This window comes from Lissotriton vulgaris, unplaced genomic scaffold (assembly GCF_964263255.1).
Source record: "Lissotriton vulgaris unplaced genomic scaffold, aLisVul1.2 SCAFFOLD_1556, whole genome shotgun sequence".
NCBI lineage: Eukaryota > Metazoa > Chordata > Amphibia > Caudata > Salamandridae > Lissotriton > Lissotriton vulgaris.
The window spans coordinates 169,674-184,200 of NW_028250769.1; the positions used below are offsets into that span (position 1 = coordinate 169,674).

The 14,527-nt window shown below is 47.3% G+C and overlaps 1 protein-coding gene across 1 annotated transcript in view; it reads left to right on the forward strand.

Moving 5' to 3' along the window:
* The window catches only part of LOC147663125 (calreticulin-like), a 100,050-nt gene that overhangs the window by 61,611 nt on the left and 23,912 nt on the right, over nt 1–14,527 (forward strand). Inside the window, exon 6 of the mRNA XM_086950655.1 lies at nt 14,291–14,404. Within this exon, the coding sequence (XP_086806781.1) occupies nt 14,291–14,404 (114 nt within the window). The remainder of the gene's footprint in view (nt 1–14,290; nt 14,405–14,527) is intronic.

The following is a 14,527-nucleotide window of genomic DNA, read 5'->3' on the forward strand; positions in this document are numbered from 1 at the left end:
GAACTGACCAAACCTCTCAGCTTCTGCTTCAATTGCCCTGATGGCAACTGAGGGTTCTGGAGTCAAGATAGCGACGTCATCCGCATAGGCTAGTGATTTAAGTCTACGACCGTTTAGCACTAACGGTGATATCTGTAGATTATTTTCCAATTTTCGTATATAGGGGTCAAGGTATAGAGCAAAAAGCAGGGGAGAAGAGGGGCACCCCTGCCTTGTGCCTCTCTGGATGTTAACTGCGGCTGAAAATCCTCTATTGATTCTTATCTTGGCCGTCGGATTTATGTATAGTGTCTGCAAAGCCTTTATAAATCCTGGTCCTATACCGTGCCACCTCAAAACATCCCATAAATATCTCCATGAGACCCTATCGAATGCTTTTTCAGCGTCGAGAAACACCGCTGCCATTGGATCTTCCAGGGTATCTGCTACATCAAATGCCGTAATTACTAACCTAGTATGATGGGTTGTTCCCTTACCTGGAATAAATCCATGCTGAGAGGGAATAACCAACGATTCAATTATCCTGGATAATCTTTTTGCCAACATTTTGGAAAACACCTTGACATCGGCGTTCATTAAAGTAATGGGTCGGTAGGAGCCCGGGACATCTGCAGGTTTGCCTTTTTTTGGAATAACAGTGATGTCTGCGCCTCCCCAAGAGTGTGGAACAGACTCGCCCAATTGTGCTAACAACATCAGATTAAACATATCTGCTAACAAAGAGGATTGGAAGATTTTATAAAATTCAACTGGGATCTGGTCCGGGCCAGCAGCCTTCCCAGATGGCAGCTCGCTCAAGGCCTCAAACAGTTCATCCACCTTAAATTTCTCTTCCAGCTCTTTTCTGTCTGCCTCCTCCAACTTTGAGGGCTCTATCTCCCTCAGATAAGCCCTTATATCCTCCTCTCCTCCATACCCATCTGACTGATACAGCTCCATATAAAACTGCCTAAAAACCTCTCTGATCTGTTCTGCACCCTTAACTTTGGCTCCTTGACCATTTTTAATCTCCTTAATGTCAGCCATCCCATCTCTTTGTCTAGCTCGTACCGCTAGTATATGACCAACTCTCTCACTGAGTTCATACGCCTTTTCTTTATTAGCTACGTACTTCTCCACTGTCTTTTTTGCCATCCCATCCATAACCTCTGCTTTAAGAATGACTAACTTCAACAATATCTGCTCAATTGGTGAGTGCGCATTTATAGCCAACATAAGTTCCTCCTCTGCCTCTCTAATTAATTCGTTATCTCTCTCTGCTTTTTCCCTCTCCCTTTTTTGTGCACTAATAACATAGCTCAAGGTCACTCCTCTTATTCCGGCTTTAAAAGCATCCCACACAATCCCTGGTGTTGAAGTACCTCTATTAAATTCCCAAAATTCCTTAATCCATTCAGACATTCTCTCCCTATAAGTTTGATCCTGGAGAAGCATTCTGTCAAATGTCCATTGTGTCGGCTCCTTGTTTCTCTTTTGCCCAAGATTTACAGTTAACACTAACGGGCTATGATCTGATATGATCCTTGGCTCTCTTACTATCCTTGCACCATCTATCAGACCTCTTGTGATTAGAAAATAATCCAGCCTAACTAAAATCTGGTGGGGAGCAGAAAAAAAGGTACTCCCATCAAGATTCGGATGGCAATTTAGCCATGGATCCTCTAAAGAGTTATTCCTTGCCATATCCGCTAAGGCCCTGTAAGTTCTCTTTTTTCTCCCCGTATATTTCCTGTTAGAATCTAAAAAGCTACTATCTGCATCATGAATATTCAGGTCGCCACATAAGATGATAGGCTCCGGCCACTGTGCAAGTTCCGCATCTAGAAATTGAAAAATGTCTGGATCATCTCCAGTAGAGCCATAAATTGAAACAAGCGTAAAGGTTTCTCCCCTAAACGTTAGTTCTGCTATAACCCATCTTCCCCATTGATCCTCCATCTTCCTCTTAACTAGTGTGTCCTGTCTCTTGCCCAGAATCACCACCCCTCTTGTCTTGGTATTCTGGTTGGTTTTTGCTAAAACATTGAAGCCAAGTTGATCAAATAAATAAGCCTTAGTACCCTCGATGTGTGTTTCCTGAAGGCACACTAGATCAGGTTTTAACGATTTTAACAAAGAAGCAGATTTTAACCTCTTATTTAACTCATTAAGTCCACAAATATTTATTGAGACTATTCTACAGGTCATTATATTTCACAGTTCTTCCTATTTCAAACTTCCATCTGAGCCAGCAAGATTTAGTAATTATCTTTGAATTTTCCCCTACGTTTTTTCCTTGAATTCGTTTGTGTATCTTACCCCATGCAGCTTTTTGTGTATCTTTTTTACCTCTTTCTCCTTCACCATATTTGTGCCCAAGACCAGCGTGTTTGTCTCCCCCCCCCGCCACCCTCCCCTCTCCCCCCCTTACCCCCCACCCCTTAGGAGCCCCCCCCCCCCCTGCTACAGGCAAATAGGCCAATCCTGGCCTATGTGTAGCCCCCTGTAGTCTGCAGAATCGCTACTCTCTCCTATCCTGTTTTCCTCTCTGTCCAGCATTGCTAAATACCTTTATTTAGCATTACCATCTTACCAACTTACGGGGTCTTTGGTGGAGTACTCATAGGAGACCTTGGTGGGGTTCTGGTTCTAGTTCTACTCTCCTTACCTTTACCAACTTCCGAAATTTCTGCTAGGTATTCTGCTGCTTTTACCTCAGATGTAAACATTCTGGTATAACCTTTCCTGATTACTTTCAGCCTTGACGGGAACAATAGATACGCTTCTGCCCCTTGCTTTTGGAAAGGCCCTATCATCTGCCTTAGTTTCCACCTTCTTTCCACAGTAACGTGGCAAAAGTCTGGCCTGGAGAAAAAAGTGTTCCCGTCAGCTGTCTTTCTTGAGTCAGGCCTAGCTTTATCTATTATTTCCTGTCTTGCTAAGAAATTACCTAGAAAGACCAGCATGGCTCTTGGGAGCTCCTTCTCTTGCCCTCCCCGATTTTTCTTGAACAATGGGTACCTATGCGCTCTCTGCACTTCAACATCCCAGTGCCATTTTGACTCAGGAAAGGCCTCTTCCAAAATCTTAACCACATAACCTCTGGGATCCTGCCCCTCCTTTCCTTCCTCCAGTCCCAAAAGTCTCACATTATTTCTCCTTTGACGATTTTCAAAGCTTTCTAGCTTCCATTGGAGATCTTCAACCACCTTCTCTTGATCCACTTTAAAAGTCTGCCAGTCTGTCACTTCATCTTCCACCCTGCTTGTCCTTTCCTCAACTTGCGAGACTCTCCCCTCAACTTCCTCCTGTTTTCTACTTACTTTCCTTAGTGATGCTTGAAGTTTTTTTGTGTCTCTTTTTGCCCTTCTACTCTCCATTCTTGCCTCCTTCTGCATCTGTTTCAATGTCCCAAACAACATTTCGAGGGTTACATTTTGGGTATTCTGCCTCCCCTCCTTTTCCCCTCCTTCCTGCTCGTTTTCCTTGTAGGTTTCTGAAGTAGCGGAGTAGTCCCATGATAATTTCTTAGTCATGCTACTCCTTGATCCTCTTCCATTTCTTTTTTTACCACCGCCAAATCCTTTTTTCTTTTTCGTTACAAATTCACTAGAGCCCTTACTAGTATCTGAATCAGAGGTGCGCTCAGTACAACTCTCCTCTTCCTTTGACTCCTGCTCACTAGCATTTGATGAGTCCGAACCCTCATGGACCGAAAAGAACTCAGGAGAGCCTCCCCTCATACTTCTATCTGTGCTTTTATTGTTTCTTCCAGTGTCTTGATCCAAATGCAGCCCTTGCTGCTCCGTTAAGCTCTGGGTACTACCCCAGCTTGACTCAGCGCCCTGCATAGGTTTACTGTGTGGCTCTACCTCCACAGACAGAAGAGCGTCCAACATCTGCATATTATTTTGTTTTTCTAGCTGTTTTGAAGCATTGTCAGCATTGTCAGCAGAACTGGTGTTCTTACCAGCCTCCTTGTACGTCTTCCCGGCTTCCGCAGCTTCTACGGCTTCTGCCTTCTGCTCTGCTTGCCTCGAGCCGTCTCCTGTAGTGCTCGGTGGTTGCCCAGCAACCAAGCCGCCTCCAACGCTTGCGTCCTCGCGGTCCGCCGACTCTGCTTCCGCATTCACCTCCCGTCTGTCTCCCTGGACGTCGACGGCGGCAGCGCTCCCCTCCCGGCCAGCAATTCCTCCTGGTGCGGATCGGTTACCTGAATCTCTATCCGTGGGACAGCTGGAGGTGCTCTTGGCGTGAAAGACTCTGGTAGGGTCGCTTGCCGCTTCTGATCCTTTGTGGTCGTCAACACCGTTTGTGCGCGCTGAGCTTTTCCTTCCAATGCTATTTCCCTCGCCGATTTAGACATTACCGAGCGAGTCTCCGGACCCGCCTCAGATTTCTTTTCTTGTTTCTCGGTTTTCTTTGCTGTTGCATTCTTCGAGGACCGATTAGGAAGTTCCGTTACTTTTTTCAGAGAGGTAGTTTTTGGGACTGCCCCCTCTCTCCCCGCAGCGGCTGAGGCTTTAATCGGTCCTGTGATTGCTAGTTTGTCTCTGTCCGCCTTAGATCTTTGGGACATCTTGAAGAGCACTTTCACGAAGCTTATCCCACTTCTCCAACAGTTCAGCCACTTTATCACCTTCTGTGTCACCTTCTTTGCCGTAAGACCCCTCAACCAGCCTGGGTTAAGTGTATCTGCCGTACCACGATGAACCAGGTTAACCAGACCCCACATCCCTGGATTCAACAATACTTCATCATCTTAGGATAGGAGAGAGTAAAGGTGCGACTTCTCTCTACAGAGCTATGGCGGCCATCTTGCCCCCGGGTTTGCCTCTTATCGATGCATTCCTAATGCAGCATGGGGGTCTTCGAGGCACGTCGCCCGTCTGGGGCGTGAGGGCACAGGGCCTGCATGCCTAGAAGCAAAGCACCAGCCAACGTCTTGCAAAGCCGGTCTTTGGTCTCACCGGTGGGGGCGGTAATTCTTTTCAATTCATATGCTTTAGAAATGCTCAGTTCTCTCATCGCCAGCCGCTCGGAGACTTTTGTTGCTCTGTAAAAACATATATTACTTTCTTTTGTTCAGTTCAGTAAAACTCGTATGGCCGGGTCTGTGCAATCCAGAATTTAAGTGCCCACATTTATTAGCAATAACCTTACCATACTAAGCTACCTTACAGGAATTTAATAACAATAACATTTTTTTATGTATAGTGCTTCTACAGTAACCAAGGGCGAAAAATAACAGATGGTATTAGTGCTCAATATAAGCGTTCGCCATTCACCAGCCTCAGAATAAAGGAAGGCCGAGTCAGCAGCGCCGGGATTCGAACTCCTGACCTTCAAATGACTGCATTTCATAGAAGTGAGCATCTGAAACAGAAACCATCATGCTGGCTTTTTGGAGCTAGAATCGCACTTCGCACTTCTTTGGAACTCCACGGGATTCAAACACCCCTCCCCACCCTTGCACAGGCTGTTGACAGCCCATTGTCATTCTGACTGCAGATGATTACCACATTTAGAATGACAATGGGCCGCCGCCTGCCTTTAACATAATGTGCACTGCAAGTGTCTTTGAGGTGAGTGACTCGCTTGGCGCCAGAAGATTGTAGCAGGAGTTTAACTTGCGCCCGAGGTGTGCTTCCTCACTGCTTCTTAGCACATGCCAAAAGGTGACCTCATCCATATACCGTTTTACTAGTATTTTTCCGTTTCTATATATAAATACAGACAATGGAAAAATAGTTTTCCGTCTGTATCTATGTGTATAAATCCGTAAAAACGGAAAACCGGGAGCCCTAAGTTTGATCCATTAATTAATTAATTAATTAATTGTAGGTTTGTAATGCGCTAGAATCGACTCCCGAAGGAGTATCTCTGCGCAGTAGATTGCTGGGGAACCCGTCCTGGCTTTCCCTGTGAGATGGTCCCTACTGGGTATCTCCAAGGTGAAACCAGGCATCCTGAGGTCTCACTTCTTGAGCTGTATCAATCACATTGACTGAGGTATGGGGGTGTTGTGCAGGAGAGGTCTACATGGGCCTGCCTGATTTAGGCTTGCCAGGTCTGACCTGGTTGAGAATTGGCTGATCAATGTTTCACCATGCACTGCCCCAGTGATGGTGGCCAGTGATTTCATTTGGGGCTTGGCAGCCAATGTCATTTGGTTGCAGACATGATTCTGCCTCATACAATTTTGCCACATGTATGTAGTTCGGATGCAACGCTGTTTAGTCTTAGTGAGCACACTTCTGTGTTGACATTTTGCCTGGGGATGACGGAGTGTCCACAATGCAGCAATGATTTTGTTCATCACAATTGCAGGCCCATTAGCTTACGCATTGTCCTGAGTTGGGACATGTGTGCCACTTCACATGACAGCCAGTAGGTTTTATGTGCAAGCAACTGTGTCATCAGGGAATGGATGCCCATGTGAGGACTGACATATTTCAAGTAGTGTCACATAAATGATTGTACCTTGGCACTCACAAGACTTGTTAAAAGTTGTTCATGCTTTGAATGTGTTAATATGACGAATTGTGTAAGTAACACTTATGTGCCTGCATGATAGATGTCTCACAAGGTAGGGCACACAAAACGACATTTCCAATATTTTAAAAGAAGCAGGCAGCTTTTCAAAGAGGCCAGTGTTAGTGATTAATGGTATGCCTTGATCTCCATATACATGTCCCCACAGCGGTCTTGAGTTCCTCAAACTCCTTTGTTGTCAATTGTACAAACTAATGAGTGTCAAGCCATCAATACCTCCGTTGGATCATGTATATGGCAAATCTGCAACGCCATTTGCTTCTAACAGTGTTTTATCTTAAAGGGTGCCAGCTGATTCAAAGAATGTGTAAATCTTTTTTGTGTGCATTTCATTGTGAGACATGTCATGCAGGCACATACGTGTTGTCTTCACAATATTGCGAATTACCACATTCAATACATGTCGATTGTTTAAAGTGTGCTGTGTCCCAAGAAGCCAACATTTATTTACGTTGATTTTTTCACCAATGTACTTACAGGGCTCTGGGTGTGGTATCACGTTGGGGAGTGAGGTGGGTTGGGTTTCCCTGAGGGGCACCACTACTGTTTATAATTTTGTGTACTTGAGGTGGCATCACTTCATTGTTTTAGATCTGCTCTCCTGTAAACAAACATTCTCGTTCAAGTTGTGGCCTGGTGTGTTCTTTAGCTCCTTGTGTCCAAGTAGCATTGTGTCTATACCAACTGGGCAGTACAAGTCTCAAATATGTGCAGGGCTATCTGGCTGTTACTCATGATGCATGCCATGATTGGCACTGTGACTTGTGCTCATGTGGCAGATGTGTACAGGTGACTGATGCATTTCTGTTTCTTCTCCTTGCCCACAGCATCATCAACAGAGATAGGAGGAGACAGCTGCACGGACCAAGAGGAGGGACCCAGCCACAGTGCCACCATTGTCTCCTTGGGCCCAGGCACCGCTGCTCCTGCCCCTGTCTCCCCTGCTGCCCTCAGTGCAGAGTCTGTGGACCTTCTCCGCCAGATTCAGGTTGGTCAGACATCAATGCTGAATGTCCTCAATGGCCAGACTCAAATACTGACCCAGTTGTTGTCGTTAATGGAGGGCATTTCAGCTACGATGTCTGGCCAATGTCGGATTCTCACGTCCATGGACTCCTCACTGACGGCAGCAGTTTCCCTCCTGCAGCGGTCCGTGCCCTCCCCCTCCTTCGGACCCATCCACACTACCCTCTCCCACCGCTGTCCAAAAGCACACACAGGAAGGCACGATCGCGCACACCAATGGACAAAAGCAGCACACCCCAACAAAAGTCGAAGCGCACACCTCCTGGCACGCAAACTCAGAGGGCTGCAGGCACACCCACAGGGACTGGGGTCAGACCGCAGACACGCAGCCAAAGTCAGTGTCCGCAAACCTCACTGCCCTCTACCTCCACTCCCATAGTGTCCTCGGGTGCAGGGTTTGGTCTGGCGAACTGGCAGCAGTGTGCAGCACTGAATATCTTTCCACCTTTGGTGCTGCACAAGCCACTGAGGACGATACGTCCCACCCTGCACCCACCACACCTACCCTTCCCACTACTGTCCATGCGGTGCCTGGTCCTGACCCCGATGATGACCCCCAAGGGTCAACAGCCCATTAGTTCATTCCTGTGCAGGCAAGTTTGGGGTGGACGGCCTCCCCAACATCCCCCTACAAGACATTGTTGTGGACTGGCAATTGGCCTTATTTGAGCTGGGACTCATTTTTGCACTTGTTTTCATTTAAAGCTGAATAAAGCCTTTTTCTACATTCTACACTATTGCTTTTCAGGTACTTGATGTTGGTGATGAGGGTCCTGGAGTTGGTGTCTGGTAATGTTTTGGGGTTCTGAAATATGTTTTTTGTTGATGGTCATGAGGTGGACCATGGTATCTGTGTGCCATCACAATGTCTCTGCAATTAATCTTTGGTTGTGTGGGTTCAGTTGTGCTACAGATATTGTCCCAAGGAGTATTCCTTCCTTTGTGACACCTGAGGTTTTCACTGCAGACAGTTGCACAATTGTTGTGCTGACGTGTGCACATTTCCTTTTTTGGTGACGGTTCCCTTCAGCAATGGCCATGCCTGCTCACAGATGTCTACTGCTCATTCGTCTGTGCCATCCATGCTACTCACTCTACTTGTGTTTTGAGTATGTACAAATGCCTTCATGGACACATTCACCCTTTTGGCCACTATGCATGTGTGTTATCACAGCCTACCCCTATGTTGGGAATTGTTCTGCAGGGTATTTGGGCACATGACTCACAATGTTGAGCATTGTACCTAAGGGTTTTCAACCCTATTCCTTCCATTAGAGACTACATCTTTGTGGTCTGACCACCACCTGGGCATTCATATCAGCCCTGGGATGTACGTGAGAGTGTGTGTTCTCTTTCGCTCTCTTTGTTTGGTGGTCTGTTACATCACTATACACTATTGTGTCATGATGGTAGGGTGTGTATTTCGCCAGCAACCTCCATGGGTGGGTTTGCATGTGGAATTTGGCATCACACCCACATGTGGTGTGTCACGCAGTGTGTGACAGAAATCCACCCTCCATGGAGTGGGACACTGCTGTAAGTGATGTGTTGCTATGGCACTATCATGAAAGTCACAAGTTAGGGATGTGCACATACCCCCATGGAGTTGTGGTATGCTGATGATGATGTACCCCCCCCCCCTATATCAGAGCACTGCTGGGAATCTGGTGCACCCACCCCTCATATGTCTGGACACTGCTGGGAGTCCTGTGCACCCACCCCTCATATGTCTGGACACTGCTGGGAGTCATATCCACCCACCCCCGTACTGTTGGTCTATGCTGGGGGTCCTCTGCACCCACCCCATATGTCCGGACACGGCTGGGAGTCATATCCACCCACCACCATACTGTTGGCCTATGCTGTGAGTCCTGTGCACCCACCCGTCATATGTCTGGACACTGCTGGGAGTCCTGTGCACTCACCCCTCATATGTCTGGACACTGCTAAAAGTCATATCCACCCATCCCCATACTGTTGGCCTATGCTGGGGGTCCTCTGCACCCACCCCTCATATGTCTGGACACTGCTGGGAGTCATATCCACCCACCCCCATACTGTTGGCCTATGCTGGGAGTCCTATGCACCCACCCCTCATATGTCTGGACACTGCTGGGAGACATATCCCCCCACCCCATACTGTTGGCCTTTGCTAGGAGTCCTGTGCACCCACCCCTCATATGTCTGGACACTGCTGGGAGTCCTGTGCACCCACCCCTCATTTGTCTGGACACTGCTGGGAGTCCTGTGCACCCACCCTTCATATGTCTGGACAATGCTGGGAGTCCTGTGCACCCACCCCTCATATGTCTGGACACTGCTGGTAGTCATATCCACCCACCCCCATACTGTTGGCCTATGCTGGGAGTCCTGTGCACCCACCCCTCATATATCTGGACACTGCTGGGAGTCCTGTGCACCCACCCCTCATATGACGAGACACTGCTGGGAGTCCTGTGCACCCACCCCTCATATGTCTGGACACTGCTGGGAGTCATATCCACCCACCCGCATACTGTTGGTCTCTGCTGGGGGTCCTGTGCACCCACCCCTCATATGTCTGGACACTGCTGGGAGTCCTGTGCACCCACCCCTCATTTGTCTGGACACTGCTGGGAGTCCTGTGCACCCACCCTTCATATGTCTGGACAATGCTGGGAGTCCTGTGCACCCACCCCTCGTATGTCTGGACACTGCTGGTAGTCATATCCACCCACCCCCATACTGTTGGCCTATGCTGGGAGTCCTGTGCACCCACCCCTCATATATCTGGACACTGCTGGGAGTCCTGTGCACCCACCCCTCATATGTCGAGACACTGCTGGGAGTCCTGTGCACCCACCCCTCATATGTCTGGACACTGCTGGGAGTCATATCCACCCACCCCCATACTGTTGGTCTATGCTGGGGGTCCTCTGCACCCACCCCCCATATGTCTGGACACTGCTGGGAGTCATATCCACCCACCCCCATACTGTTGGTCTATGCTGGGGGTCCTCTGCACCCACCCCCCATATGTCTGGACACTGCTGTGAGTCATATCCACCCACCCCCATACAGTTGGTCTATGCTGGGGTCCTCTGCACCCACCCCTCATATGTCTGGACACTGCTGGGAGTCATATCCACCCACCCCCATACTGTTGGCCTATGCTGTGAGTCCTGTGCACCCACCCCTCATATGTCTGGACACTGCTGGGAGTCCTGTGCACCCACCCCTCATATGTCTGGACACTGCTGGGAGTCCTGTGCACCCACCCCTCATATGTCTGGACAATGCTGGGAGTTCTGTGCACCCACCCCTCATGTGTCTGGACACAGCTAGGAGTCATATCCAACCACCCCCACACTGTTGGTCTATGCTGGGAGTCCTGTGCACCCACCCCTCATATGTCTTGACACTGCTGGGAGTCATATACACCCACCCCCATACTGGTGGCCAATGTTGGGAGTCCTGTACACCCACCCCTCATATGTCTGGACACTGATGGGAGTCCTGTGCACCCACCCCTCATATGTCTGGACACTGCTGGGAGTCATATCCGCCCACCCCCATACTGTTGGCCTATGCCGGGGGTCCTCTGCACCCACCCCTCATATGTCTGGACACTGCTGGGAGTCATATCCACCCCCCCATACTTTTGGCCTATGCTGGTAGTCCTGTGCACCCACCCCTCATATTTCTGGACACTGCTGGGAGTCCAGTGCACCCACCCCTCAAATGCATGGACACTGCTGGGATTCCTGTGCACCCACCCCTCATATGTCTGGACACTGATGGGAGTCCTGTGCACCCACCACTCATATGTCTGGACACTGCTGGGAGTCATATCCACCCACCCTCATACTGTTGGCCTATGATGGGGGTCCTCTGCACCCACCCCTCATATGTCTGGACACTGCTGGGAGCCATATCCACCCACCCCCATACTGTTGGCCTTTATCTGGGAGTCCTGTGCACCCACCTCTCATATGTCTGGACACTGCTGGGAATCATTTCCACACACCCCTCAGATGTCACGCACCGTACCCCAACATTCCTGGCGTGTGTTCGCTTCGTATCACAATTACAATGGTGCCATACGCGAGCGCGTGACGCACCGAACCCCAACATTCATGGCGTGTGTGTGGCTCGTATCACTATTGCAATGGTGCCATACGCGAGCGCATGACGCATCGTACCCCAACATTCATGGCGTGTGTGCGGCTCGTATCACTATTGCAATGGTGCCATACGTGAGCGTGAAACGCACCGTCCCCCAACATTCATGGCGTGTGTGCGCATCGCCTGACCCGCCTGGTACCTCAACAATCATGGCATGTGTGCGCATCGTATCACTATTGCAATGGTGCCATACACGAGCGTGTGACGCACCGTACCCCAACATTTATGGCGTGTGTGCGTCTCGTAGCACTATTGCAATGGTGATATACGCAAAAGTGTGAAACGCACCGTACAAGTACACTTCCGTTGTTGCGGTATGTTGTTCTCACCGTCTGCGTCCTCGTTGGTTTCTGTGCACCAGGTCGTAGGCTTACAGGACTGGGATGGCACAGACCATGGGGTTCATGGCGTGTATGTTGCGCACCGGGGGTGTGGTTCGGGCCGGACTCTGCTTTTACGGACGTTTTCAGCTCCCATAGAAAAAGGGTCGTACGGAGTGTCGCCGACACGAATCGTACTTGCTGGGCTGGAAACTAATGCTTGTTTGCGTACGTACGTAGCGTACTGCGTGATCTGGGTACAAATCGTATATATTTTTTTGTCGTATGGTGTTTGGTGTGATTCGTACGGAGATCTGCTTTGTGTTTGGATCGTACTTGATCGTACGTATGGGGACGTTGAAGGTGTACGATTCGTATGGGAAATACGCTCCGTACAACTATTCGTAGGGGATTTTACCGAATTGGAATCGGCCCCTTAGTATTAGAAAGATATGATTTTCTTCAATCTCAAATCAATGGAAGAGAGTGAATGTCCCATCATCTGGCCATTCCTCAGATCAGAGTCACCCAGAATAAGAGTGTATTCACCGAAGGGCACAGTGCAGGCACGTATGTGAGCATTTTTGACATTTCTTAATTCATAGGTTTTGTAAGTTCTGCTTGGAGACACTCCTTGCTGACTTTTTTCAGATTAAAATAGTTGAAGCAACTGTAATACAAGACGATAGAGCTATGAGTATGCTGAAATGCACATTCTTATTTTTTATGCAAAGGAGCTGGCAACTGGTGGGTTACAAGATTCTGAAGACAAGCACTCACCCACAACTAGTTCCTAGTTGGCCACCAATTCTTATTTGAAAAGATGTAAGGCCATATGTACTAAACTTTTTACCATCTAATTTGGTAAATCAGAGAAGTTTGCAACCAGTAAAAACCATTTTACGATTCAGAAAATTTAGAATTGTTGACTGACATTGTATTTAGAAGGGCTGTGTTTTGGCCATACCTTCCAAATACCAAATCTATAGTCTATGTATCAATGTTTTGCCACCGTAATTACTGTTTGCAAACCACTGATAAGTTACTGACTCCCAAGTTGGAGTGGTAACTCACTTGCAAAAGGTAAGAGGTCAGCTTGGGACCTCTTCCCTTTTGCAAAGTAGGGTGGCAGCTATGGGGGACTATGCAGTGGTTCAGTACACCACTGCATACACCCAATAACGTTTTTTTAAACCTGGTTTGTTTTCAAGCAGCCCTGTTCAGCAAACAGGCTCCTTAAAAAAGCTTTTCGATTTTGAAATGTAAGAGTGGCATGATGGTCGACAGTGCCTTGCAGACCCCTATCTTTGCAGCCAATTGTAGGAGGTTGTCATTTACAGTGAGCCTAATAAATATTCAAGGGCAGGTCGTTCTGTGACCTCCCACCAATTCTGAATGGTTATTTTGATGACCAAAGAGATAGTACATATGTCAATTAAAAAAGTAATTTAGTAGTGGCAAAAAGTAAATACGCAAACAGCAACCTCTTTTCTGCAACTAAACGTTTAGTAAATATAACCCATAGATCTCTAGTTCTTTCCTTTATGTCCAAGACTTACTTAGCAGTTGGGCTACAATGGATGAAGAGGAAAGAAAGATGAAAGACCCATATGTTTGGCCTTTTCATCATTTTAGTTGGTGAGATAGTGCTCAGCTATGATGAAAAGCAAGGCATACTTCAGTTTGTGATGTGTGCCATTTAAATCGATAATATAGGACACGAACAGCTCTCTATAGGCATGTAAGTACTATAAAGTCAATTAATATAACTTTGGACCATTTTTTTGCTCCCTCTTCCATGACCTCTTTCACCTTATTATTTTTTCTCTGTCTAGTTCTGCCTCTGATTCTTCCTCTCCACTCCTTGATTTACTCCCTTACTCTTCTGTTCTCCTACACCTCAAGCACTATAATAAACTATAAAGTTGATATGAAATGATATACTGCTGTATTTTAGATGGGCACATTTTGGTTTATCTGATCTTGTTAGTCAAGAATGATAGGCATTTTGGGGGTTTACATTTGTACATACCCAGCGTATTTTATTTGTAGAAAGCAGACAATAAAAAAACGTAAACACCATGTATGCCAAAAGCCAAGCCAGTAGATAGTGAACTGCTGATTGCTTTACAATTTTTTTTCACCATAATATGTATATATTTTGTATTCCTCAAATGTAAAAACATATTCTGTGATTGTAATTGTAGTACATAATTATTCATATTTGTTCTGCTTTTCTTTTTAAGGACTGGGACCAGCCAGAGTTTATTATCGATACTTCTGTCAAGCCACCATTTAACTGGGACGTTAAGGTGGACGGTGAATGGGAGCCTCTAAAGCTCAGAAATCCTAAATACAAAGTATGGAATTAGTTGTTTAAGCTATGTTGCTTAGAGTGCAGTCAATTTAAAACATATTCTCAAATATTGTGTTTTAAGGGGACAACCTCTCAGACCAATCCTTTCTAATCCCACTTTAAAAGG